The 23,827-nt window shown below is 48.2% G+C and overlaps 1 protein-coding gene across 4 annotated transcripts in view; it reads left to right on the forward strand.

The window, feature by feature from the left end:
- tbc1d22a (TBC1 domain family, member 22a) overlaps positions 1-23,827 on the forward strand; it is a 133,400-nt gene that overhangs the window by 56,452 nt on the left and 53,121 nt on the right. For all 4 annotated transcript variants that reach the window (XM_034289965.1, XM_010886981.4, XM_010886983.3 and 1 more), the window contains 2 exons: positions 1,585-1,691; positions 14,583-14,658. In XM_034289965.1, the coding sequence (XP_034145856.1) occupies positions 1,585-1,691; positions 14,583-14,658 (183 nt within the window). The remainder of the gene's footprint in view (positions 1-1,584; positions 1,692-14,582; positions 14,659-23,827) is intronic.

Consider the following 23,827-nt stretch of genomic DNA (forward strand, 5'->3'; position numbering starts at 1 on the left):
ATGTCCTCACTGCAGCTAGGGTGTGTGCACTGCAGATGTCCTCACTGCAGCTAGGGTGTGTGCACTGCAGATGTCCTCACTGAAGCCAGGGTGTGTGCACTGCAGATGTCCTCACTGAAGCTAGGGTGTGTGCACTGCAGATGTCCTCACTGAAGCTAGGGTGTGTGCACTGCAGATGTCTTCACTGAAGCTAGGGTGAGTGCACTGCAGATGTCCTCACTGAAGCTAGGGTGAGTGCACTGCAGATGTCCTCACTGAAGCTAGGGTGAGTGCACTGCAGATGTCCTCACTGAAGCTAGGGTGTGTGCACTGCAGATGTCCGCAGTGATGCTAGCTTTCATTGAATTGCTAGGCCTGGGCTCGTGCCAGATCTGAACCATCGAATCCAATGACCGATCGTGTCCAACACACCACCTTCAGCATCTCGCCGCTGTTGCCAAGGAGACCAAGCAGAGCTGGCAGGGCTTCCATGAAACGAGCGTATGAAGTTCTCATCTCAAGGCTCCTATATCTCTCGTGCGCACGCACACACACACACGCACACACACACACACACACCTCATAGTAGGAAGGCCAGTGATGTATGTGAAGGTGTGTGCAACGGCCATTTAATCACCATCCCGTAGCGTTCCTCTCTGCTGCGGTGAAACCCTTCATTCAGCCCAGTCACAGCCCACGCTGTATCTGTCAAACTCAACACGTTCCCCTCATGCCGCACCTAATCAATCTGATTATATGTTAATGATCCCGTATGGTGCCCACCGCCGGGATAACAGATTCTATCATACCTGCTCTAAATTAAACCAGGCCGACACGCGGTTGACCCATAAACGGTTACAAGAGTGTTCCAACTGTCATTCAGGAGTTAATACGTTTAACCCGCAAATGGGCTTAATTGCTGATGCCTGCCTTCATAATCTGTACAGCTTTTTAATGGCATTTGATAACCATCTCCAATTTCCGATCGCGTAGTTGCACATGCATGATCTATCTCGGAATCAATGTCTGTATGCTGTGCACATGCTGAGAAATGTTTTTGAACATGTTCACTCACCACTGTTAGCTGCTTTGGATATATGCCTCTGCTAAGTGACTAAAATGCACATATAAAGAGCCCTGGAGAAGGGCTGCGTTCTTTATTTGTTTGTAGATGTTATAGGGGCGTGATGAGCAGATGTAGTTGAATGGCTCTGGTTGGAGATGGAGCACAAACAAAACACTTCACCTGTCAGTGGGCACGGTATAGGCTGTAATTGATGGCTGAAGGAAGTAGACGTGTCCCTGTAACAGGTGCGATTTGAGAGACCCCCACCGTGAAGCGCTGAGTAGGGCCATCTGTACCTCCCCTCTCCACACTCCATCAAGGAGAGAGACTCCTCAGGCTCTCCTCAACAACAACCCGTCATCCTTCCCCTCTGTCCTTCTCCTAAAGTAGGGCTCTTAGAAGAACCTGCTGGGATTGTATTGGATCCAACTCAGTCTCTTTTTCATTCTCTCTCTTTCTCTCTCTCTTTCTCACACACTCCACCCACCCCCATTTCCCCATTCTGCCCTCCCTCTCTGTCTTTTTCCCTCTCCATACAGAGGAGGAGGTGGAGAACTTTGACGTGTCCAGCTTGCAGGAGGAGGCGCTGAGGAACATCGAGGCTGACAGTTTCTGGTGCATGAGCAAGCTGCTGGACGGGATTCAGGTACCCTAACAAACCTGCTCCTTTCCACCGTCTTTCCGTTCCAGGGAGTGTGTGCGTTTTACTGGATAATCATCCCAGTAGTAAATGATTTAGGTGTGTGTTGTGTCGGGCTCCACAGGAGGTCTGTTGTATGTGTGTGTTGGTGTGTTTTAGTCTTAGTAAGAGTCCCCCGTGTTTAGGTTTGTCTGCCCCCCCCCCCCGTCCGTCCGTCTTTCTTCCCTTCAGCAACGATAAATATTATCTCCTGCCTCGCCGTAGTCACACTGAGCCCCTGCGGCGGGCGGCGTTGAGTGCATCACCCAGGGAACCGTGCTGCCTCCACCTCCGCCTCAGTTTGTCTCTCTCATTGTCTGTAATTGATTTACGGCCATGACGGCATCGGCGCCGTGGGGGTTTGTTGGTGTTTGTTTATGTGTGTGTGCGTGCGTGTGTTTGGCCCTAGACACTGAAGTGGCTCGGCAGTAAGAACAGGCCTGTAGGTGGCTAGCCTATAGCTGGGGCTTAATTTAAGCCGTCCATGCAGCCATTCAGTGGTGAGTGCTGCTACCCACACGCCCAGCAGTGTTCCCTGGTGGCGCCGCTGCTGCCATTTGGTCACACGTTTGGAACAGTCGCTAGCAAGGAAATTATGTGTAATTACACCGGGGTGTTTGAAGTGCTGCGGAAGAGGATTTCATTCACTTCCTCCAGGACTGGCTTTTTCTCTGTCACTTTGCTGCCCCCTTCTTCTCCCACTTACTGTCTCTCACACACACACACACACACATCCTCCTAAACGTAGACACAGGTTTTTTTTACGTTCCTCTGTTTCTCTGAATTCAAGACACTTTATTGACAGGATAAAATAAAGCTCTTACATTAAAGAGGATAGTCCTGGTGTCTTCAGCGTTTTCCAAGTCACTCCTCCACACTTTGTTTTTCTTCATGTTGAAGGATGATTTGAGGTTTGTTATGTTAATTAACACTTTTTTATTTTTTTTATGAATGCCGACAGTATTTCCCACTGTAATCTACAAAGACTGCATGATGAAACCGCGGAGGAGGCTGTGGTTGGTCTCCGTACGTGTGTCAACTTCTCAGAATCCTCTTGCCTGATTTTGATGAGTTTTGGGTTATTGATGTGTTTTAGCAAGCGATTGAAAATGCAGACCAGGCACCGCGACACCTCACGGTTTGGCCAAAAATAATGTAATCTGGTACGTCATTTCTGTCCTCACAAGGAAATCCTTTTCCTCAAGAACTCATGGTTCATCATAACAAATTCTCAGTCATTTTGGAATTTCAAGAAATTTCCTAAACCCTACTCCTTTGGCACAGTCTCCTTTCACCAGTCCGCACATGATTTTGATAAAGATCTGCCATTTGCAGTGCGTCACTCCTGGAGGGCCCCAAGTTGATGGTTGCTTTATTAACACACTGGATTATTAACACCCCTCCCCCCACCGTTTCAGACCTGTCTAGTAACCCCTCCCCCCACCGTTTCAGACCTGTCTAGTAACCCCTCCCCCCACCGTTTCAGACCTGTCTAGTAACCCCTCCCCCCACCGGCTACATTCACAACACTACGTCTACCCATTTTCTCTATTCTTTTTATGTATTTCTCTCTTTCATATTGCTTTCCCTCTCATTTTATTATTCAGTCTTTCTCTCTCTGTTCGTTCCGTGTTACCTGTGCGTTCTGAGTCAGACACAAACACATCTCTTCATATGTCTCTCCTCCCCTCCCCTTTCTCCTCCGCTCCCCTCTCCTCCCCTTTCTCCTCCGCTCCCCTCTCCTCCCCTTTCTCCTCCGCTCCCCTCTCCTCCCCTTTCTCCTCCGCTCCCCTCCCCTCCCCCCCGCTCCCCTCCCCTCTCCCCCGCTCTCCTCCCCTCTCCCCTCCGCTCCAGTCTTACTCCATCCTAGACAAGGCCATCTGTGTGCTGGTGACTCACCTCTCTTTAGAGGCAGTACATTAAGATGCACTCTCAGCCTTCCAACCTTTTGTGCTGTTTTGTTCCTAATTACCGCAGTAAATTGTGTGTACAAAGCTGATTCTCACAGCCACTAATGATTTTCTCTTCTTATTGTTTTTCTTTACAACTAAACAGCACCCAGTTATAACCCGTGAAAAGTCACACCTTTCACCCAGTGTGTGTGTGTGTGTGTGTGTGTGTGTGTGCATGGTCGTTTGTCTGTTCTGTGTGTTCAGCGTCTGTGTGTATTTGTGACAGGGACTGTTTGTCTGCTTGTGTGGGTGGGAGCAGATCTGAATTGAGCCTCTGCTTATTGCAGTAGACATGAACACTTGCTTGGAAGATTATGTGAAGCCCTTGCAATCTCCACACAAGTCTTGACCATGGACTGACGTTGTGATGAATATTGCTTTTGTTCTGTAAACTACTGTTTGTAGAACAGGGATTCCTGTCTTTCTGTCGCAAATCTTTAGGCGTACAACAGAAAATCAAACGGGCGGCTAGCGGCCAACGCTACATCTGTGTCCTCTCTGACCAACAACGCCCTCAGTTCTGAACACTTGAGACCAAACTCTTCATCAGACAGCCTCCTGTAGGCTAACAACCCAGGCAGCCTTGGTTTCCTGAAAGTCCCCACGATGAGGCTCCCAGGGACATGCAGTCTTCCGAGTGCTTTCCCCTGGGGAGACTTCTATTGTCCTGTGTGGGCTCTAGCCAACAAACCCGTCATCTGTTGCACTGCCCCTCTACCGTGCGTCCCCGCCACCTGCTCCAGTTTACACCATGACCTGTGCGGAAGCTAACACGCCTTTGCCTAATCCCGGCTGCCCGCAAGTGTTTGGTTCCCGGTGCCAGACTGAAAGAACCTTTACAGGCTTAGATTCTGTTCCCCAGAGGCTCTTAGCATGGCACTTAATCAACGGCACAACAAGACGGTACCTGGCATGAGCACACACTCACGGACACACGCTAGTACGCACATAGACACAAGCACACACTAGTGCGCACACAGACACACACACGCACACATTTGGGAAACGCAAACATCTCGGGATACAAAACACTCCTACAGGTAACTAAACACAGACAGGAAGTATTGAGGGGTCGCCAGCTGCTGGGTTTCACGAGTGACAGGCGAGCGGTGCCGTCTAAACCCCTGCGATTTGCCGAAGCGGGACGCGCCGCTGTTGGGCCCCTTGAGACGCGGGCTCTGATTAGCACGGTTTGGTGATCAGTAAACAGACAGATGTTGTCACAAGGAAGAGAGCGGGCTGATTGAGTGAGCCTGCCTGGTTCGGCAGGGGCCATTTTGCTGGAGTTGGCATGCACGGTGTCATTCTGAATGTGTGGTTGGAGTTTGTTTCACCAGACAGCCAATCCAACTGGCCTGGTACTCGCTCAACACTGCAGCGGTGTGTCCAGGTCTCGCGTTGATTGTTTCCTTGTTATCCTCTTTCAGTTAGACTTCAACCAAATCCAAACTTTAAATAGTGTCATTATTAGATAGCCTTATTGTGTTCCAGTCATTTACTGAATTCACTGTCCAGGAGATGACCGGTGTTTCAGCTAGATCGTGCAACTGTTTTTCCGACCAGTGTTTATGCTTGAATTACGCTTATTTGCCGCCACCACCGCGATGCTGTCTTGGTACATTGAACGACCAAAGGCTGCGTTTGACTTGCGTGTGCGGTGAGTGGGGCCGTTGCCAGGGGAGAGTGAAGCACGCCACGTAGCCGCTGTATAATGGCCCGTTGCGTTGATTTTGTGATCCCGGGAAGGGACATGTCAGCCCTGCTCCTCTTCTGCTGCGGTCTGCCGCTCTGCCCGTGAACAAACCACTCGCCATCTCCAAGTATTCTGATCCAGTAACATTGTCGGTTCCAGTTTAGGCAATCGGCTAATTTATTCTATACATGTTGTCACCGTTGATGGCAGGATGGCCTCCAGTCTCTGCTGGTGGATGTATATTTTTTCTTCTGATTTGACATTGTTGAGCTTTATAGCACCAATTTATATCTGAGGCATTGATATAGCCGGTCCCTTTTAGATTTTCTCTATTTTGGGCCTTTTCTTTCATTGACAGTTTTTTTTCTCTCTCCATTTTCGTCGTAAAACTGACATTTCATGAAGTGTAAAAAAAAGTAGTTACTCAAAATCCGGTTTCCCTCTGTCAAAATGAGTTTTCCCCTTAATGCTGAGTTTCTGTAACTCAGCGGTTCCGTAGGTGGTGATCACTCTCTAAGAAGGTTGGAACTCCATGATGGGACAAGTTCTTGTTCAATCCTATGTGGATGAGGATAAGCCCATTAAGGTAGCCTAATGAATGCAGATGCCCAACCCAATTGTTCAGCTATCTATAGCCTAACCAGGTGTGGGTGGGATCCGGTTTTAGTGAAGACCATTCTACTGTAGTTTTGAATCAACTTATATGAATATTTTCCAGAGCAGAATATTAACAAGTTTGAGGTGAGCCCATACCTTGAAATTGGTAGAAAATTGCATTCCAAGTGGCATTAAAAAGGTCTTAAATGTCTTGATTTTAATGTGATGGAGCCTGCTGGTGGATCCCCCGCACGCAACCCACAAAAATAGATTTAACACCCAAACACAGTGTCCCCTAATGGCTTTTCAGACACCCCAATTCCTCTCTGCATTTTCAGTCTTCCTGTCCTCTGTGGATGTGGCAGTGGTCAGATAAAAGGTAAGGTCAGGGCTAAGAGAGACCGTATGGATCACAAACTTGCTAATTAAGGTGCCAAAGGTGTTCAATGCGTAAAGATTGTTTAGAAACCATTAGGGTGTTGGGTGTTCACACGCGCGCACACACACACACATAAGATAGTACCAAGGTCACAGGAAACACACGCAAACACTCTCCAGCGCTTCTGTAGGAACTGCTGCACTAGACAAAATGTGGCATTTACGCCAGGACAAAGGAGCCGAAGCCTGCATTTATTAATTCTCCTAAATAAATAGGTCCCTCTTGGGGACTTGTCGCTGAAACACATTTTCAGTGATATTAATGAGCCACTTGTTTATTTAGCCTATTTTTAAAGGGGCTCTATAACTGACTAAACCGGGAAGGAAATTGGAAGCAGTTACCTCAGGAATCTCTAGAGGTTGATGGTAAAATAAAAAAACTGCCACTGTTGGTATAATATCAGATTGGGTGAAGAAAAGAAAAAAAGCCTCTTCTGGAGTTGATATTAAAATCCTTTGGGGTTGAGCTTGAAATGAAGCTTCAATTATTTTCCAGTGACTTGGTGACTTCTCATTAGAAGGTTTGGCACAATTATTGTATATCCATGTAACCAGAGGTTATAAATTGAATGAAATGTCTGTCATAAACATTCAACCGCCACAACTTTTTACATTTTTTTGCACAAACTAACCAACAGACTGAAAACTTGGCGGCTGGCAGCACGTTTTTTTTGCCCCTTTTAAAAGTCCAAATTTTTTTTCATTGCCAGTGCTCTTGTTTCATATTATTTAGATGACTTTGATAGTTATGAAAGTAAATGATTCGCTCTTCATGGTTTTATTACCTGCTACTTTCAAACCGGTAAGGGTTATGTCCACGGATAGCTTTTTCACACCTGTTGTACTCCGTGTGTAAATATTAGATTGCTATCTTAATTGGAACAAAAGTTTATCATTTGAACTGAGTTAACCTTTTCTTCCCTGGCTGTGTGTAGCAAGCAAAATCATCAGACATTTGTTATTGCTTCATATTTTTCGTGTTTTTTTTAAAAAATAACATTATTTTCATTTCTTATTCATAGACCTGTTAAAAAGCTAATGGTTAATTTATTTGTAACGAGTCTCTAACAATTAAGAAATAAAGTGCAATCAGACTGACGCTGGGGATCCTACAAACACCAAATGTGGAACCATATTGTTCAGTGCAGCTGCGGCAACCGGCTAAAGCCAGTTTTCACTTCTTCTAGTTTCTGTTGCCACTATGCAAAAATGAACTATGTCATTAAACCCCCCGCCCCCCTTTCTGACAATGCAACAAAAGGCAGTAAAAAGGCAAGTGTGCAGTTCAAGCCCTGGATTCTTTTGACCTCCTGTGGACAACACCACAGATTGTGGAAGGTCACTGTTGGAGTGTGCAGGGAATAACTGTTTCCAGGGTTGCCAGATTTGATTGACCTAAATGCCCCCAACTCCACCAGAAACTGACGGAAATTCTAGTTTGGCTGTTACTCAATGTCTATAAATCAGCAATGCAGATTTTTTTTTCCCGTGCACCATGTCATTAAAAATCGGCCAATTGTGAGAAACACTGTGTGTTCAGATGTTTGAATAGGAAGAAAATCGTTTCAGCATCCTTTCATCCTCCCTCAATACGTGCCATACTCACTATTATGATTTTCTTTTTTTCCTGTTCCAGTACCCCTGTACATTAACCGCTGCTGCTTATGAGGCTAGCTAGTAATCATAAGATAGTTAGCAGGGCAGAAATTACACATGCTAATGAATAAACACGCCCTAGCTAGCAGGGCTTACATTTCACTCTGCCTAATTAGCTGGTAGGACTGACATTACTGACATGCTAACGGGAACAAACTAGCTAAGTGCAACACCTGATCAGCAACCACAGTCGTTTGTCTAATAGTCATCATACCAAATTAAATCATACTATATAAATCCTACTGTAAATGTAACACTATATACACAATACGTTCTCAAGTCAAACTATTTGCATTTTCAGACAGATGTTAAACACAGGCCGTGTAGCCCAAACACTCTTCTGCTCAAGATAAGATAAATATTTGTGTGTATTTACGCTGGCATCTTCAACCAAATAGAGCATAAAGTGGGATTACTGTAGTGGCTATCAGCTTTGGCCATTGATGATGGATTGTGTTGGAACAGTGTTATTGACTGAAGCTGCAAGCAGTCAGATCTGCTCTCCGGGCTGGGCCGGCTGCCTCTTTCTCCGGCCAGCCAGCTATTACATAGTTAGCATCGATTGGCGCCTCATCCTTGATTCCACAGCTTAGCCTGCGTGCCGGATGGGGAGCATGGTGTGTTTGTCTGTCTCGCTCTGCGCTGGGCGGAACACACCTGCGCACAAACAGTTTAGCTTTGAGCCAAGGGGTCCGCGGTGTGACTCGGGTGTAGCCACGCGTCGAGGCGCTGTAGTGAGCAGTAGAACGGGGTCGCTAGCTAACCTGGTATTACTGCTCCGGGGAGGTTTCGACTGGGGAATGACGCACAGCTTCTGCCCGGTTCAGCTTGGCCTGCGTGTGCCTGTCTGTGTGGGTGGCATCGCGGAGCCCTGGGCCGGGTGATGCCAGTCTCTGTTTGGGAGACTCTCTCAACCCAGCGCACCTCTGCCAATTAGATTCGATCAACTGCAGCCAGGAGGCTGGTTGGGGGGATACATTGAGTGGGGGAGAGAGTGTGAGAGAGAGAGAGGCAAATTGTAGAGAAGGACATGCAGCCGGGTAGAGCCCGGACGATGGGAGGAATGAGAATAAGACAATGGGAGGGAAGGGAGGAGGAGACAGGGAGCAGGGAGGGGAGGTTAGGAGAGCCAGGGGGAATGATGGTGAAACAGGGAGGCAGGGGGGAGCGGTAGTTTTTCTAGCTGACTGCAGCACTCTTCCTTCCCTTTTATTGACAGCTGGACGCCTCTTTTTCAGCTCAGCTAGATACTCAATCACACAGCTGATAGAGAAGCCTGTCGCTCCATTTCTGCCCCCCACACACACACAAAACATACTCTCTGTTCCGATCTTCTCTCACTCTCCCTCCCTCCAGTGCATTTGCAACATCCCACACACATTTGAACTGAAAGACTCATCCGCAGGTACCCTTAGGTACCACACAGGAACCGCTGAAAGATGCATGAGACCCCCCCCCCTTCGCCGTCACACACGACGACTGAGAGGCGGGGGGAATGGTAGAGGGGAGCTCCCGGTCAGGACGGTGACTTTGAGATGTTCCCCACGTAAGCCCCTGATCCCTGATTGTCCTCACATAATAAGGAGCCAGGTTAGCGCCGATCCCTCTCCCGCGGTCCACAGATAACACAGAGTCACAATAGAACGGCTGACGCGCACCACACACGTACACACAATTGGCGGAGAAAGCTAGATATAGGGAGGTTGATTGATGCGCGTCAATACAGCTTTGTCCTCCTCACACGGCCTCCTGCTGTGTGTGTGTGTGTGTGTGTGTGTGTGTGTGTGTGTGTTCGTTCAGCGGGTCTATTGTGTGCCAGGGTTATCTGTAGCTGTCATCTCTGTAACTGACGCCTCCAGCGACACGCAGACAGTTGCCCACGCTTTGTTGTCCTTCAGTGTCGTTCACCTTGTCGATAGACCCGCAAACAAACACGGACAATGGGTTCTGTCTACACAGAACGTCGCCCGCGTTGTTCAGGCTCGTCGCCAGCGCCGCCGCAAAGGAATGGCATCGCCCAACGACATCCTCGGCCCTTAGACGGCCGCGAGATTCCCCAAGGTCTTTGGGAAGAGATTTGGAATCGCTGTCGTTCTTGGTCCGGGATGAGACATGTTTGCGGAAGAGTTTCTACTTGAAAACAGCTGAAGAGGAAAACAGGAGATGGGTGGACAAAGCGTGGAATGTGGAGGGTTCCAGAGGATGTCTCACCGGGTCCAAGCTTCGGGGAATAGAGAGAGTGGTGGAGAGAATTGGCGATGGAGAGAGAGAGAGCCCATTAGAGACGGAGCAGTGGAGAGGAAGGTTGATGGAGAGAGGGAGAGCATTAGAGAAAGGCCGTGGAGAAGACAGATGAAAGAGTCAGAAGGAGAGGTGGGGAGGGACTGGGGGACTGAGATGAAAGACTTTATCATGCAGTGTTCATTCTGACGTCCGACAGAGCTGACATATTACAGTGTCAGGGTGTAATCAGAGAGCTGTTGGTCAGGTTAAGTAGATGTCCGCCCTCCCAGTTGAACCGTGCCCTGACCCCTTGTGGTGGCCAGCATAAGCATGTTCCAACTCATCACGTTGGCGCTCATATCGAAGCTAGCAACCCTATTCAACATAATGGCCTAGTCTTTATTTCCTGAGTTAAGCACGCTAACGCCCAATCAATCAATCAATCAAATGTATTTATAAAGCCCTTTTTACAACAGCAGTTGTCACAAAGTGCTTTACAGAGACACCCGGCCTTAAACCCCAAGGAGCAAACAACAGTAGTGTTGAATTTCAAGCCTAACCCTTGTGCAGAGACCTATAGCCAAATGTTCAATGCTAGCTTCCCCTTCAACTAGGCTAGGTCAATCCCTACAGGTTCATTCACCTCAGGGTACTACTGTCATTTCTGTGGGTTGTCCAGGTCAGAAGCAGTGTGATGTCTTAACTGGGTCTTAATCTAGAGGCACAGGTTTAACAACAACAGTTTTCCTGGGAGGATATGAAATGTTATTAGTCACAATCTTCATTAACAAACTGACTGTAAAATGCTTGCTTGCCGACTTACTCTCCAAAATGCAGAGTAATCAACAAAAAGGCATAAAGAAATGGAGAAAATAAGAGAGCGTTTAATCTGCAGGATGGGCGATTATATAGGGTCGTGAAATGTTTTCTGGAGGAAGGGTTGGTCGGAGTTGGCCTGTTGAATGGGAAGTGATTTATCATGTAGCCTAATCCAGTCCGACGCTATGCGGAGTGAGCAACAGATCAGACAATTTTATTGTGCAAGTGACTGTTGCATAAGATAGTTTACATGTTGGGCAGAGAAATGTTTCGCTCATTTCAAAATGTTTATATCGAGCTGCGAAGATGTCTGCAACCATCCCACCATCTGAACTAAGTTTCTTACAGTGCACTTCCTGCGCTTTGTTGCGGGCCTCAGAGTTTAACTTGGTCACCTATAGCCGGGCTGTTTTTTCAGATGAGCTTTAAGCGGTTGTGTGGGGGGTGCCGGAGAACGATCCACTGCCCCTCACGTCTCTGGCACGTCCCTTCCTCCCTATTTAGGACTTCCTGCCGAGACAGGTAGCTACTTCATTAAAGCAGGGGTCTTAATGCTGATGTAATTACTGTTCCCCACAGGCTCTGGGCTAGTCTTAATACATGCTTCAAACTGGCCTACTGCTCACTCGCTTAACAGGTAATTGCATTTCAGCACAGGGAAGGATGGAGCGCGGAACGGAGGAAGAGGAAGATAAAGAGGAGGAGAGCTAGAGCAAAATGGAGTTTTTACCAGAGAGCGAGATGCAGAGAGATGATGAGATAGTGGAAGGCAGCCGTAACCGGGGAGACCAGCTGTGCACGGCCAGCGTATTATGGTCTGTTGACCTGAGGACATGGCTACTGTACGTTTGCGGATGGAGCCAGGAAGTCTCAGGCCAATGCTCTGTCTCTGGAATAAAGCAGACTGTATGGTCTCTGTGTAATGGGTTAGGGATTGTTCAATCCCCTCCCTGATAATTTGGTTAGAGTCATTACTGCCTAGTGCTTTGTCCCTGCAGATTTTCTATAGGAGAAAGGACTGACTGCCTCTCAGTGGGCATATATGAGGTTCATCCACTTCATATGAAATGAAAGCTAACCAACTAGTGTAATGCTGAAAGATGCATTCTGGGAGTTTTTGTGAGTTGCGAACATTCACATTTTGTGGTTGATGTGTAGTATTGCTTATGTGTGTGAAATCTAAGTAGAACCATTACAATACCTCAGTTTGCTCGGATTCAAACTTGGATAGTTAAGGCTGTTTTGATGACATATATCGGCAGATGCATGAAGTAGTAGCCGATTTTCCGGGGACATGTTTTGTCTCTCGACAACGCCAGAGTCCCAAAATCACGGAATGCATCTTTATTGCGTCGTTCCTTCTATAAAGTAGATTTCTGTACTTAGCTGCTGTAGTTACATTATCACAGTGAACACGTTTTAATGAATCAGTAACTGCCTTGTTTTGCCTCGAGTCAGTGCAGTACTGAGACAGCTCAGTTGTCCCTGAACAACATGACAACATCGAGACGGGTGGTTGGCTGCGCTGTAAACGTGGGGGAAGGCGTTGAGGTAGATGATTGGCTGGTAGACTTAGCCGAAAAAAACGGAAAAAAACAATGCACTGGGAATGTCTCTGTCTTCTTATTGGCTAATTCAGGCCAAGTCTGACGCATTGCGCCGTCAAGACGTCCGAGGACAGAACTGCTCTGACCACTAGTCCTTCTGTTTGATAGAAAATGTGTATGTGTATATATATATACTTAATAAAATAAAAATAAAAGACCTACGTGAGATCTTATGATATTAGACGTAGATCATGTTATGATATTAGACGTAGTGTATTCTTTCCCTGAAGTGTTCTCTAACTGGGACCTCCCTCTCTGTCTGTACAGTAATGTTCTGTATCCAGAGCCTCTTCCGTATTCATGGCCACAACACTCCAGCTCCTGAACACTCACTGCAGGCTGCTCAGCTGAGCCTGAAGGACAGACAGGAATTGTTTATTGGTTAATGACTTCTCTCTTTCTCTCTGTCTTTCTCCTCTCTTGTCCTCTTATTCTATCGTGTTCTGTCGCTCTCTGTCGCTGTGTCTCTCACTCCCGTTGTCTGTCGCTCGCTCTCTCTCTCTTCGGCGAGTGGCGATCAAAAATGGAGGCTCCGTTCACTTTGTCCTTCTGGTTTAGACGTTAGGACAGACCTCAGATGAACGTGACTTGTCAATGACCAGGCTCCGGTTCCAATTACTGTTGGCCTGTCTTATTATCACTCCCATGAAGACGCCCTGAGATGTAGCTTGTTATAAAGACCGGTCCTACATTTCAGCGTTGGATGAATACCCACTGTATCCTAAATGTCTCCAAATAGTGCCCTACTTTTGACCGGGGTTCATAGGGCTAAGGCTGAAAGACGTTCACTGTGTAGGGAATAGGTGGCCTTTTGGGATGTACCCTGACTCTATTCTCTAAGGAGGCATAATTAGCTGTTCAAGAGCTGTATTGTATTCATACAGTAGTTAAAGGACAATTTACATCAATAGATGCTGGTCTAATGGCCTCAGTACTTTAGCTTTGCTAGCGTCTGAAATCTGCATCTACCCATGGGATTAGCCTCTTGTCAGATTGTGTTTCATGGTTAACAGGGCAGCTTACCACCTTATCTCCCTCTCTCCCTCCATATACAGTACATGTTCACATGCTGTGTTAAGAATGTCCTGTATATTCACTTCACATGTCATAGAAAATCCATGTCAATCTCTAGACACTGTTCATCTGACAGTAAGCCTACGTTAAGAAAATGTCATCGTTCATAAAAATATTTTTTGTGGGGGGGGGGGGGGGGGGGCGGCTAGCAGGGTAGCTGAGTGATTAGAGCATTTCCCCTGTGACCGAAAGGTTGTTAGATCTAATCCCAGAACCGACAAGTGGATTAAAATAATTCAATTGTTCTGTCAACAAAATGAACACTGATTGGCCAAAGTGTGGAAGCAGCATTCTTTGTGGGGGATATGTTTAGTGGTGTAGGAAATGTGTACATTGACAGAGCATGTGAATTAAAACAATATTGATCCCTGAGTGTGTGAGTGTGTGAGTGTGTGAGTGTGTGAGTGTGTGAGTGTGTGAGTGTGTGAGTGTGTTGGTGTTTGTGTAGGTGTGAGAAATTACTACAGGGTGATCAAGAGCTGTTGTGTAGCTGCTAACACATTAATCTTACAGTGTCCTTGTCTCTCACCATGTTAACTGCTATCTGTCAAAGCACTAGCATTCCTAGTTTTACCTTTTTTTACATTTGTTTTGTCAAATCATTCCTCACTCGCACTCATCCTCTGTGTGTTCCGTCTGAACCTGTCCTGTACATGCGGGTCTTCTGCAACAGTTCAGTTTGGTAGCCTTTCAAAAGAAATAAGACTGAGCTCGCTGCGCTATGATATGTGGCCTCACCTTGCTGTGAAACTCATCTCTGTCTCTCTTGTCGCTCTCTTCTGTTTTCTCCCCTCTCAAGGACAACTACACATTTGCCCAGCCAGGGATCCAGAGGAAAGTCAAGGCCCTGGAGGAGTTGGTCAGCAGAATCGATGGTGAGTGCCGCTCCACTACTACACCCCCCCCTCCCGTCTCCCTATCCCTCCCCCACTCTCTTGTCCTCTCTTATCTGATCTCTCTCCTCCCCTCCTTAATCTCTCCCTCTCCTGTCCTTGGCCTTTGTTTCAACTCCCCACCCCTGGTCATTGTTCTTTCCCGAGTTCTATCTCCCTCTTTTGATCTGTTTGCAGTCCAGCAGGGAACTTCTGTCTCTGAGTAGAACACCTGTGGGGTGCTACCCCCCCCCCCACACACACACACACCCTTTACACCCCCCAGCAGTCTCTCTTAAATCACTCTCTTTTTCAATTGCTCCATTTTTCTCTTGCTCCATTTCTCCCTTGTTCCATCTTCCTGTCTCTCTCACTCTCGCCCCTCTCTCTCTCCACTCTTTCTTTCTGTCCCTGTCCTCTCTTCTGTCTTTCCCTCTCTCTGTCCATCTGTCTGTCTGACCGTATATCTGTTCCTGTCTGTCAGGATAATAATTAGTCCCTCCAGCGGCCTGAGTGAACATGCGCGCGCCTGCATCCTGACTGCTGTGTGTCATCCCCACTCAGTGGCGGGTCAGTGTGGCCTTTAATGGAGTGCTTGTTGGCTGATGTCTGGTCCTCTGGGGATCACCAGCCACTGAAGCATGGGCATCTCTCATTACGTTAGATTAGAGACGTGGAATCAGGATTCACCAGTCATCCTTTCCTCACTGCACAGTCAAACACAGACAAAGACCTAGTCCTAACACCAAACCTAGTCCTAACCCTACCTCCAAACCTAGTCCCCCCCCAGCCCTAACCCCACCCCCACAGACCTAGCCCTACCCCCTCCAGACCTAGCCCTACCCCCTCCCAGACCTAGCCCTACCCCCTCCCAAACCTAGCCCTACCCCCCAGACCTAGCCCTAAATCCCAGCCCCATCTAAATTCCTCCAGTGCCATCTAGTCCTTTTGCCTGATCATTATACACTAGTGTCACACCCATCTGGGGATTCATTTTGGTCTTTTATTTCTATCCTTGCTCAGTTTGTCCTCGGCTATATTTAGAAATTAAATTTATGCAGGGAGTGAAATTGAGTTGGGCTTTCTGGACTAGATAAATGTCTTTAGGTTAAAGGTTAGGTTTACCCTCGCTGGAAATAAAGAGTCTGTTCTTGAACACGGATTAAACTTTAACTCCTTAGAAACGTCAGCCTCGGTCTGCCTTACTTCACTGAGTGGCCATTTTGACTTTCCTGGTCGTTGTGTGCGTCTTCTGGAAATGACAGCTAAATACTGCTAATGAACCCTGCTTTGCCAGGTACTACTGTGAGATTGTCAACAGGTGTTAAGTGGCTTCTTCTCTGCGGCTGTGTAAACAACTTCACATGTAGCAAATTAAAGCAACCTCGCAGCTCCTCTGAGGTTTGGATGCTCAAGCCTCGCAACAAGACCGCGCGCACACACGACTCCTCAGAGGACGGAACCAACTCTCGGCTGAGTCTTGTAGTCATACCGCTTCTAGTAATTAGAGACGAGCGTCTTTGCCCCTGAATGAGCTTCCTACCGTCTCAGAATCTCAATTTGTTAATTGTTCAAGTATGAATCCCATCCGGGTGCCTAAATGGCAGCCTCTTCCTTTTATAGTACACTACTTTCCCCCAGAGCAGATGTCAGAAACAGCCCCCTACAGAGGGAACGGTGTTCTGTTTGGCACGGAGCCAGTGTGTTAATGGGCTGTGGTTAAATACTTTGTATATGTCCTGGTCATCAACATCATGGGCAGGCTTTGTCATGTAAATGCCTGCCATTAACACTGGACTCTAATGGCCTTCTCACGGTTCTCGTAATGAACACTGAACACAAGCCTTAATGAAATGGCTGTTTGTAGTGAAGCCTTGTTCTTCACTAACCTTTACATTGTTAGACTCCACCGTCCCACTCCTATCATATGAACTCGTGTCATTGTCTTATAGTGTTTTTCTTATTGTCACTGTTGTTTCCTTGACACGACTGGAGATGAAAACTTGTCACTAGCTTGCGAAAGTGTAAGGGTTTAGTGTGGCCGTTGAGAGAAATTAGTTTTTTCTTCTCTGCATCCTGTATTAATTGGTGTGTGTGGTTTTGTGTTCCTCCAATTTGTCCATTTGTGCTTTGTGTGTGTGTGTGTGTGTGTGTTTCAATTGATTTCTACCTTTGTGTAGCTAGGTCCATTCGGGTTGTTCCCAGGGAGATTTAAAACACCAGCACCATAGCTCCTCTCTGCCAGCAAATGAAACCTGACACAGGACATGACTCTAAGGGGAGGGTCCTGGGTAACAGCCCAGTTTACCACCAGTTCCTCACAGCCCGGTGTGGATTCAGAAGATGAGCCTAACCGCCACTCAACGCTGGGATCTGAACGTCGAGAAGAGGGAACGCTCCAGACTGCAGAGAACAGTGCCTGAGAGAGAGAGAGAGAGTGACAGAAAACAGGAAGAGCAGAGTAAAGGAGGGAGGGGGGTGGGGGTTTGTGAGAGGGGAAGAACGAGGGCTGACACAACAGCTGCTGTGGCCCCCGCTCCGTTGCCTTGTTTCACTAAGACACACATCAGCCTCGGTCTCTTGGTACGCCAGCCAGGTTGGTTCTGATCCCATTATCTCCACGTCTTGCCGCGGTCCCCGGCGTGATCCGCCGTCTTTTAACCCGGGCCGGGAGGGGCGGGGGGGGGGGGGGTGGGACCGCTGAGAGGTGGCCTGCCCAGATCGGTGCTGCCTGTGTGGGCCGGGGCCCTGATGTTAACACATGCTCGCGGAGCGTACCTTTGGCTCTCCTCGGCCATATGGCTCCGCTCCGCTCCGTCGGGCTACAGGAAGGAAGGAGCCAGGGCCGCGGGGACACCACAGCCCTCCGCCAGCCTGCCAGCCTTCACGTCTGCGCGGGCCAGGGGGAGTCCGGGCGGGGAAGTGGTGGGCGGGCGTGACGGAGAGCGAGAGAGAGAGAGAGGGTGTGGAGATTTAGAGGGAAATGGTTGGGATTGGCCACGTCATGCTGGTGACCTCAGACTGCAGAATCTGCCCAGGTTGCATGGTTAGGGTATCGTGTGAAGGGGTGTTCTCTAATTTCCCTGAGCAATCATACCCGATAATGGGGGCGCTGTGTTTTCTAGGGCCTTTCAAGGTGCTTGACGTGTCCATGGCGGGACGGGGGAGTGACCTCGCCGCGCTTCTGTCGATGAGGCGCTGTGCTGACGGGATCCAATCTGTAACTGATCCCCATCTGATGATGATCTGTGCGGTTGTGTAATATGCTGTTTATGGACACTGACCAGACTTTAGTTTTACCTGATACCGTAGCTGCCTCTGCGTGCATTTGACTCCAGTGTCTGATTGCATTAGGGCTCCGTCCCACCCTACCCTGTTTTGCTCTGTGTCAGCGGCGCAGCTTTGGCCTTCAGTCTCCTCCTCTGCCCTTCAGCCCAGTCACAGCCAGCCCACCTGCCTTTATCTGCATCGAACAGAGTGCAGTGCGAGAGAGAAGCTAGACAGAAGAGCACTGGGCGTCTGGCACTGCCTGGCCCCCTACACGGCCCTGCCTGGCCCCCTACACGGCCCTGCCTGGCCCCCTACACGGCCCTGCCTGGCCCCCTACACGGCCCTGCCTGGCCCCCTACACGGCCCTGCCTGGCCCCCTACACGGCCCTGCCTGGCCCCCTACACGGCCCTGCCTGGCCCCTCCACCCCTGGCCCCTTATTTTTGTTGGTTTGATATTGACAAGAACAATGTCACAATTTCATTTAGCTAGGAAGGTAGTTTATGTTCATTTCGTCTGATCGTCGAAAAGAGAATTATGAATTGTCGTCTGTCTAACATCACCATCTTAGCTGAAACCAGGAAGACCGCAGCAGCCAATCCGAGCTGGCTTCCTCTGGCTACGTAATCACAGGGGGGCGGAGAAGTGGATTGAAGCATAGGTGTAGAAGGCGGAGGAGTTGAGGCCTGTTCCTCCATCTCCGCTCCTTTAGTTTCTGTCTGGTTAGTGTTTGATACCTCCCAGACCTCCGTGGAATGTTTCCGCAGGATGTTTACTTTCATTCAGACACTATCAGCTCCGGCCACCGTGCTCACGCTTCACACGCTCGCTCATTTTGGTTCATTCATCCCGGTCTGTTAGAGGTCAGTGGGCCTGCTACATTCAAGGACAGTTAGTCGTATGCGTAATAAAGGCACTGCTATTCCAGGATGAGCGACGTGTCGATTTGCTTTTGTAAGGGGATGACAAAAAGATTGAACACCATTTATACATATTTCCCTTTGTCCATGCGCAGCGCGTCTGAAATAAGCGACAATGTGTGGAGTAATAGGCTCAACCTGAATAGGTTATAGGCAGGGTTATCTAACTGGATAAGAGTGGTTCATTTTTCATTCCTGACTTGGATCTGGCTGGGTGAAGCATGAGCGTTTCAGTGAGTATGTTTCCCAACCTGGCGTGCGTTTGTGTGTTCGATTCCAACAACGGCCCCTGGTATCTCTACATCTCCGCGTCCTCCATGTGGCATTCTTCCCTTATCTCTGAGGGTCTAATCCCCCCCCCGTCGCACACCAGGAGTAACGCGTGGTCCGACAACAGACTGGGGCTGATGCAAGACAAATGTAGCAAGGGCTTTCAGATCACACACAAAGAACCCGCCCCCCCCCCTCTCATTGATTTCTCTGTGTCCTTTCATTCGCTGCTCCATGCCAATTTCCTCCCCCCTCTACCTTTTTCTCTGTCTTTCTCTCTCCCCAGCTCTCTCTCTCTCTCTCCCAGCCTTTGTGTGCTTTTGACCAACTTAATCTGGACACCGCTGCTCCTGTCGTCTCCTCTCTCCTCTTCTCCTCTCTCTACCCCCGTGGATGTTGATTGATGGATGGGCGGGCGGGCACCGTGGAGCTCCGTACAGGAGTGGATGCCAGTGTTCACTCACCGTACAGTAGAAAGAGTCCGCTGTGCCAGTGTGCTCAGTCACCAGACAGCCATACCACCATATGGGCCGCTGCTGTCAGTCTTGATCTGCTTGAACGGCTGGCGCCGTGGTCGAGAACACACATTTTTTTGTGTTTATATTATTAAAAAAAATTTGGAGGAGAAGGGTTGGATATTAACATGCGCCATTTATGAGCCGTTTTTACCCGATTGCCACATAGACATGGTAGATTCCCGTTTTTTAACGAGCGGGCCGCTCCGGGAATCAAACCGCAGTCTTGGCGTTTCAGGAGCCAGGCTCTAACCAACTGAAATGGGAATGATTGATGAGCGTTGGTCAGACGAGTGGTTGCTAACCGTTAGCCAGGAATGAAAAGATGGGCTCTCCGCCAGGTACTGTATCGTTCGGTATGGAGTATACTATACCGACTAATGGAATTTAGATATATGAGGCCGGAAACCATCTGCCTTTGTAATCCTGTTTTTTTTTTTTTATCAGGTGCGTGTGGGCATATTTGTGTGCGGCTGCGTTTCCCGTTTGTCCTTCCAAAGTGATGGACGACAGCCACCCCCCCATCCGCCCCGGTAGTCCCCCACGTTCCCCTTCTCTTTCACGGCCCGCGCCACCGCCGTACCTCACCCGGTCCCGTTAACGGGAACCCGCCGCTGGAAACGAGCTGTGTGCTTACTGTTAAAATTAATGCGCTGAAGAAAGAAGAGAATTTTAAAACGACCCCCCCCCCCCTTTACAGTGTGTGCACATCCAGATAAATGAGGATGAGAAGAAGGCAGTCACCTTCAATCCAGGAGAGTGGGACGGGAACAAAAGCCTCAGAGGTTGTTATCATCGGCCGGCCGCCACATGCGCAGCTCTCCGTTCTAGTCACTTTAATGTTCCGCGGGAGTTGATGTTACAGGTGACATTGCCTGGTGAGTGACGAACGCGCTTTCCCGGAAGTGTTGGGAAATGAGTTCCCCTGCAGACAGCTTTATGTCCATTAGTTATGATAGGCTGTTATATCGCTGGGACCATTAGGCTGTTGAGTGTTAGTGTAGCGTGAGATGGCTCTGATAGAGAGCGCACGTGTCCTTTTTATAGAAGGTGTGTGTGTCGGACACCCCGGCTTGGTTAACAGTAGTCACTCGGTGACCTTACTCAGCCGAACCCACGGCACCGGGCTCTCCTCTGTCCTGGCGCCTCGGCGGTGGATGCGGCTTGCCCTGGAAACAGAGGCGGTCCGGTCCGTTCTGGAACAACTTCTGAGAAACCCGTCTCCTCCTTTAACTCCGCTCCCCCTCCGCCCAGAGACCGTCCAGCGAGTCGGGAGCCCAGCTCTAATTAACACAGCTTCATGAAAGGATAGTCCCGTTATCCTAGCGTGTCGCTAAAGCGTGTCATTTCTCCCGGCACGCCACCGTGCACCGTTCCCCCCCTTTCCGTGAGAGACGTGTTAATGTGTCCTCTTATCTCTCGCGCTCTTATGTCGCGTGTGAGCACAGAATGCGTCCGTGGGTTCATCAGCATGCGGATTGCTGGAGGTGAATTTATCTATGTAAATGGTGGAGAGAAACATCACGGGTTTCTGCGCTCAGTCACATACTTGCGAGTACAGTTTGTTGGGTCATTGAAGCGGAACAACGGACAGAATTATGAAAGCAAAAAACAAGTTGACTAGTGAAAAAAAAAAGAAATCCTCTGTTTCACAATGTAAGGAAATTCTACAGATTCTCTCATTTGTTCTGTCTCTCTGGATTGCTCTCCCCCTCAGGGCACTATTGAGTGAATTCCTTCCCTCCCTCCCCATCTCTGTGTCGTGTTGCTGGGCCAAGGCAGGGCTTTATGTTGATCTGAGATCAAGTCTGCACTCTGAGGTTTTAACCTGCGGTCACCTGTGTTCTGATCCCTGTACCTCTCTTGAGCTCCTCTCATCTTCCCCAGGCCTCTCTGTCCACCCACACACCACCTTCCCTCCCCATCTCTGTGTCGTGTTGCTGGGCCAAGGCAGGGCTTTATGTTGATCTGAGATCAAGTCTGCACTCTGAGGTTTTAACCTGCAGTCACCTGTGTTCTGATCCCTGTACCTCTCCGAGCTCCTCATCTTCCCAAGGCCTCTCTGTCCACCCACACACCACCTATCGATTCACCCCACACAGCCCCAAACAGCTTTCCTCTGCCGCTTGAGCATGGCAACAAATGCGTATCGCTTTATTGTCCTGGCCGTATGGATGGTTGATCTATACACTCATCATTAGTACCGCGGCCCCTCCTGTGTGAACTCGTGGACAGGTGCGCGTGCACAGACACACACTGTTAATTGTCATCCTGAGATAAACATTACCCAAATCCAAGAGCCGCGGAGTGACGCCGTCACGTCAGCTGATAGCACTGCACACTGTTTTTAGTCTATCAAGGTGAGCTCCGCCACAGATACAAAAAGACATTGATATGTCACAGATGTGATTTCTTTAGAATGTGATGTAAAAGAAAAAGCTCAGCAGAGAAGTCACGGAGACAGCCGTGCCTCCTGGAAATGCTGCTAAGATCGAGGGCGGGTGAAAGATTTATGATGAAAAAGAAAGCTGAGTGAAGCGACAGAGGGCGGAGAGAGGAAAGACAGAGAGAGAATAAGGAAGGAGAGAGTGAGGGTCACTGATGGAGGGGAGCAGAAATGTAGAGCTCAGCAGAATGCAGCTCAGCAGCCTCACTTGTCTTTCCTCTGACCCCTGACCTTTAACTGCCCGCCCTCAGCCAAAAACGACCCAGCAGGCCTATCGCTTTCGGCTGGAATCTGCCTGAGCGCTAAACACTCCGCAAAGCACTACTGAAACATTACAAAGGCCGGCTTAGTTAACCTTTTTTCAACTGTATTGTTGTCCCAATTGTAATCATCAGGAATATATATATATACACATACACATACAGCTCTGCCCCTTTTTACTTTCCTTTCCAAAAAAGTCAAATAGGAAGGTTTTGAGTGAGGAACAGAAGGGTTAAAATATAGAGACCACTGCAAATTGAACGCTTCTATTCCTCACTCAACACTTTCCTTTTCAACCAAGGTGCAGTGGTCTCTTAATTTTTTCCAGAGCTGTATATACACATACAGTGGGGAGAACAAGTATTTGATACACTGCCGTTCTAGCAGGTTTTCCTACTTACAAAGCATGTAGAGGTCTATAATTTTTATCATAGGTACGCTTCAACTGTGAGAGACGGAATCTAAAACAAAACTCCTGAAAAACACATTGTATGATAAATAATTTGCATATTATTGCATGACAAGTATTTGATCACCTACCAACCAGTTAGAATTTGTTTTTCTTTAAGAAGCCCTCCTGTTCTCCATTCATTACCTGTATTAACTGCACCCGTTTGAACTCGTTACCTGTATAAAAGACACCTGTTCACACAATCAAACAGACTCCAACCTCTCCACAATGGCCAAGACCAGAGAGCTGTTTAAGGACATGAGGGGTAAAATTGTAGACCTGCACAAGGCTGGGATGGGCTACAGGACAATAGGCAAGCAGCTAGAACGGCAGTGTATCAAATACTTGTTCTGCCCACTGTATGTACATACATACACATATACACTCACCTAAAGGATTATTAGGAACCCCATACTAATACTGTGTTTGACCCCCTTTCGCCTTCAGAACTGCCTTATTTCTACGTGGCATTGATTCAACAAGGTGCTGAAAGCATTCTTTAGAAATGTTGGCCCATATTGACATATTAAAGTGTGCCAAGAAAACATCCCCCACACCATTACACCACCACCACCATACATACAGTACCAGTAAAAAGTTAATGTAAAAAAAATTCTAAATAATAATGAAGACTAAAATTATGGAAAAACACATTGGGAACCATGTAGCAACCAGAAAATGTTTAGCAGATCAAAACCCTTTGCCCTGATGACAGCTTTGTCCACTGAAAATTAGTGATGAATGAAAAACTTTGTACTGGTTCTGTGTGCATAGTATACTTGTTATTTTAAAGGCAGGATATTATGACGAAGAGGCTAGAGAGTCAGGTGTGCCGAGGCTGACAGGGAGGACGTGCATCAGGCTAGACAGGTCTTGATCCCTGTTCACAAGGGGTCATGAACCCTGGTTACCAGGGGTCATGTGTGATAGGGAGCTTGGACTGCTACACCAGACTCCGGCACTTCATTTTGATTTGTGAGAGTACTTTCCGGGATAAGCGATTGCAACCACTGACTTGATCCTAATTTAGCCTCACCCAT

Source organism: Esox lucius, chromosome 23 (genome assembly GCF_011004845.1).
Source record: "Esox lucius isolate fEsoLuc1 chromosome 23, fEsoLuc1.pri, whole genome shotgun sequence".
In the NCBI taxonomy this organism is placed as follows: Eukaryota; Metazoa; Chordata; class Actinopteri; order Esociformes; family Esocidae; genus Esox; species Esox lucius.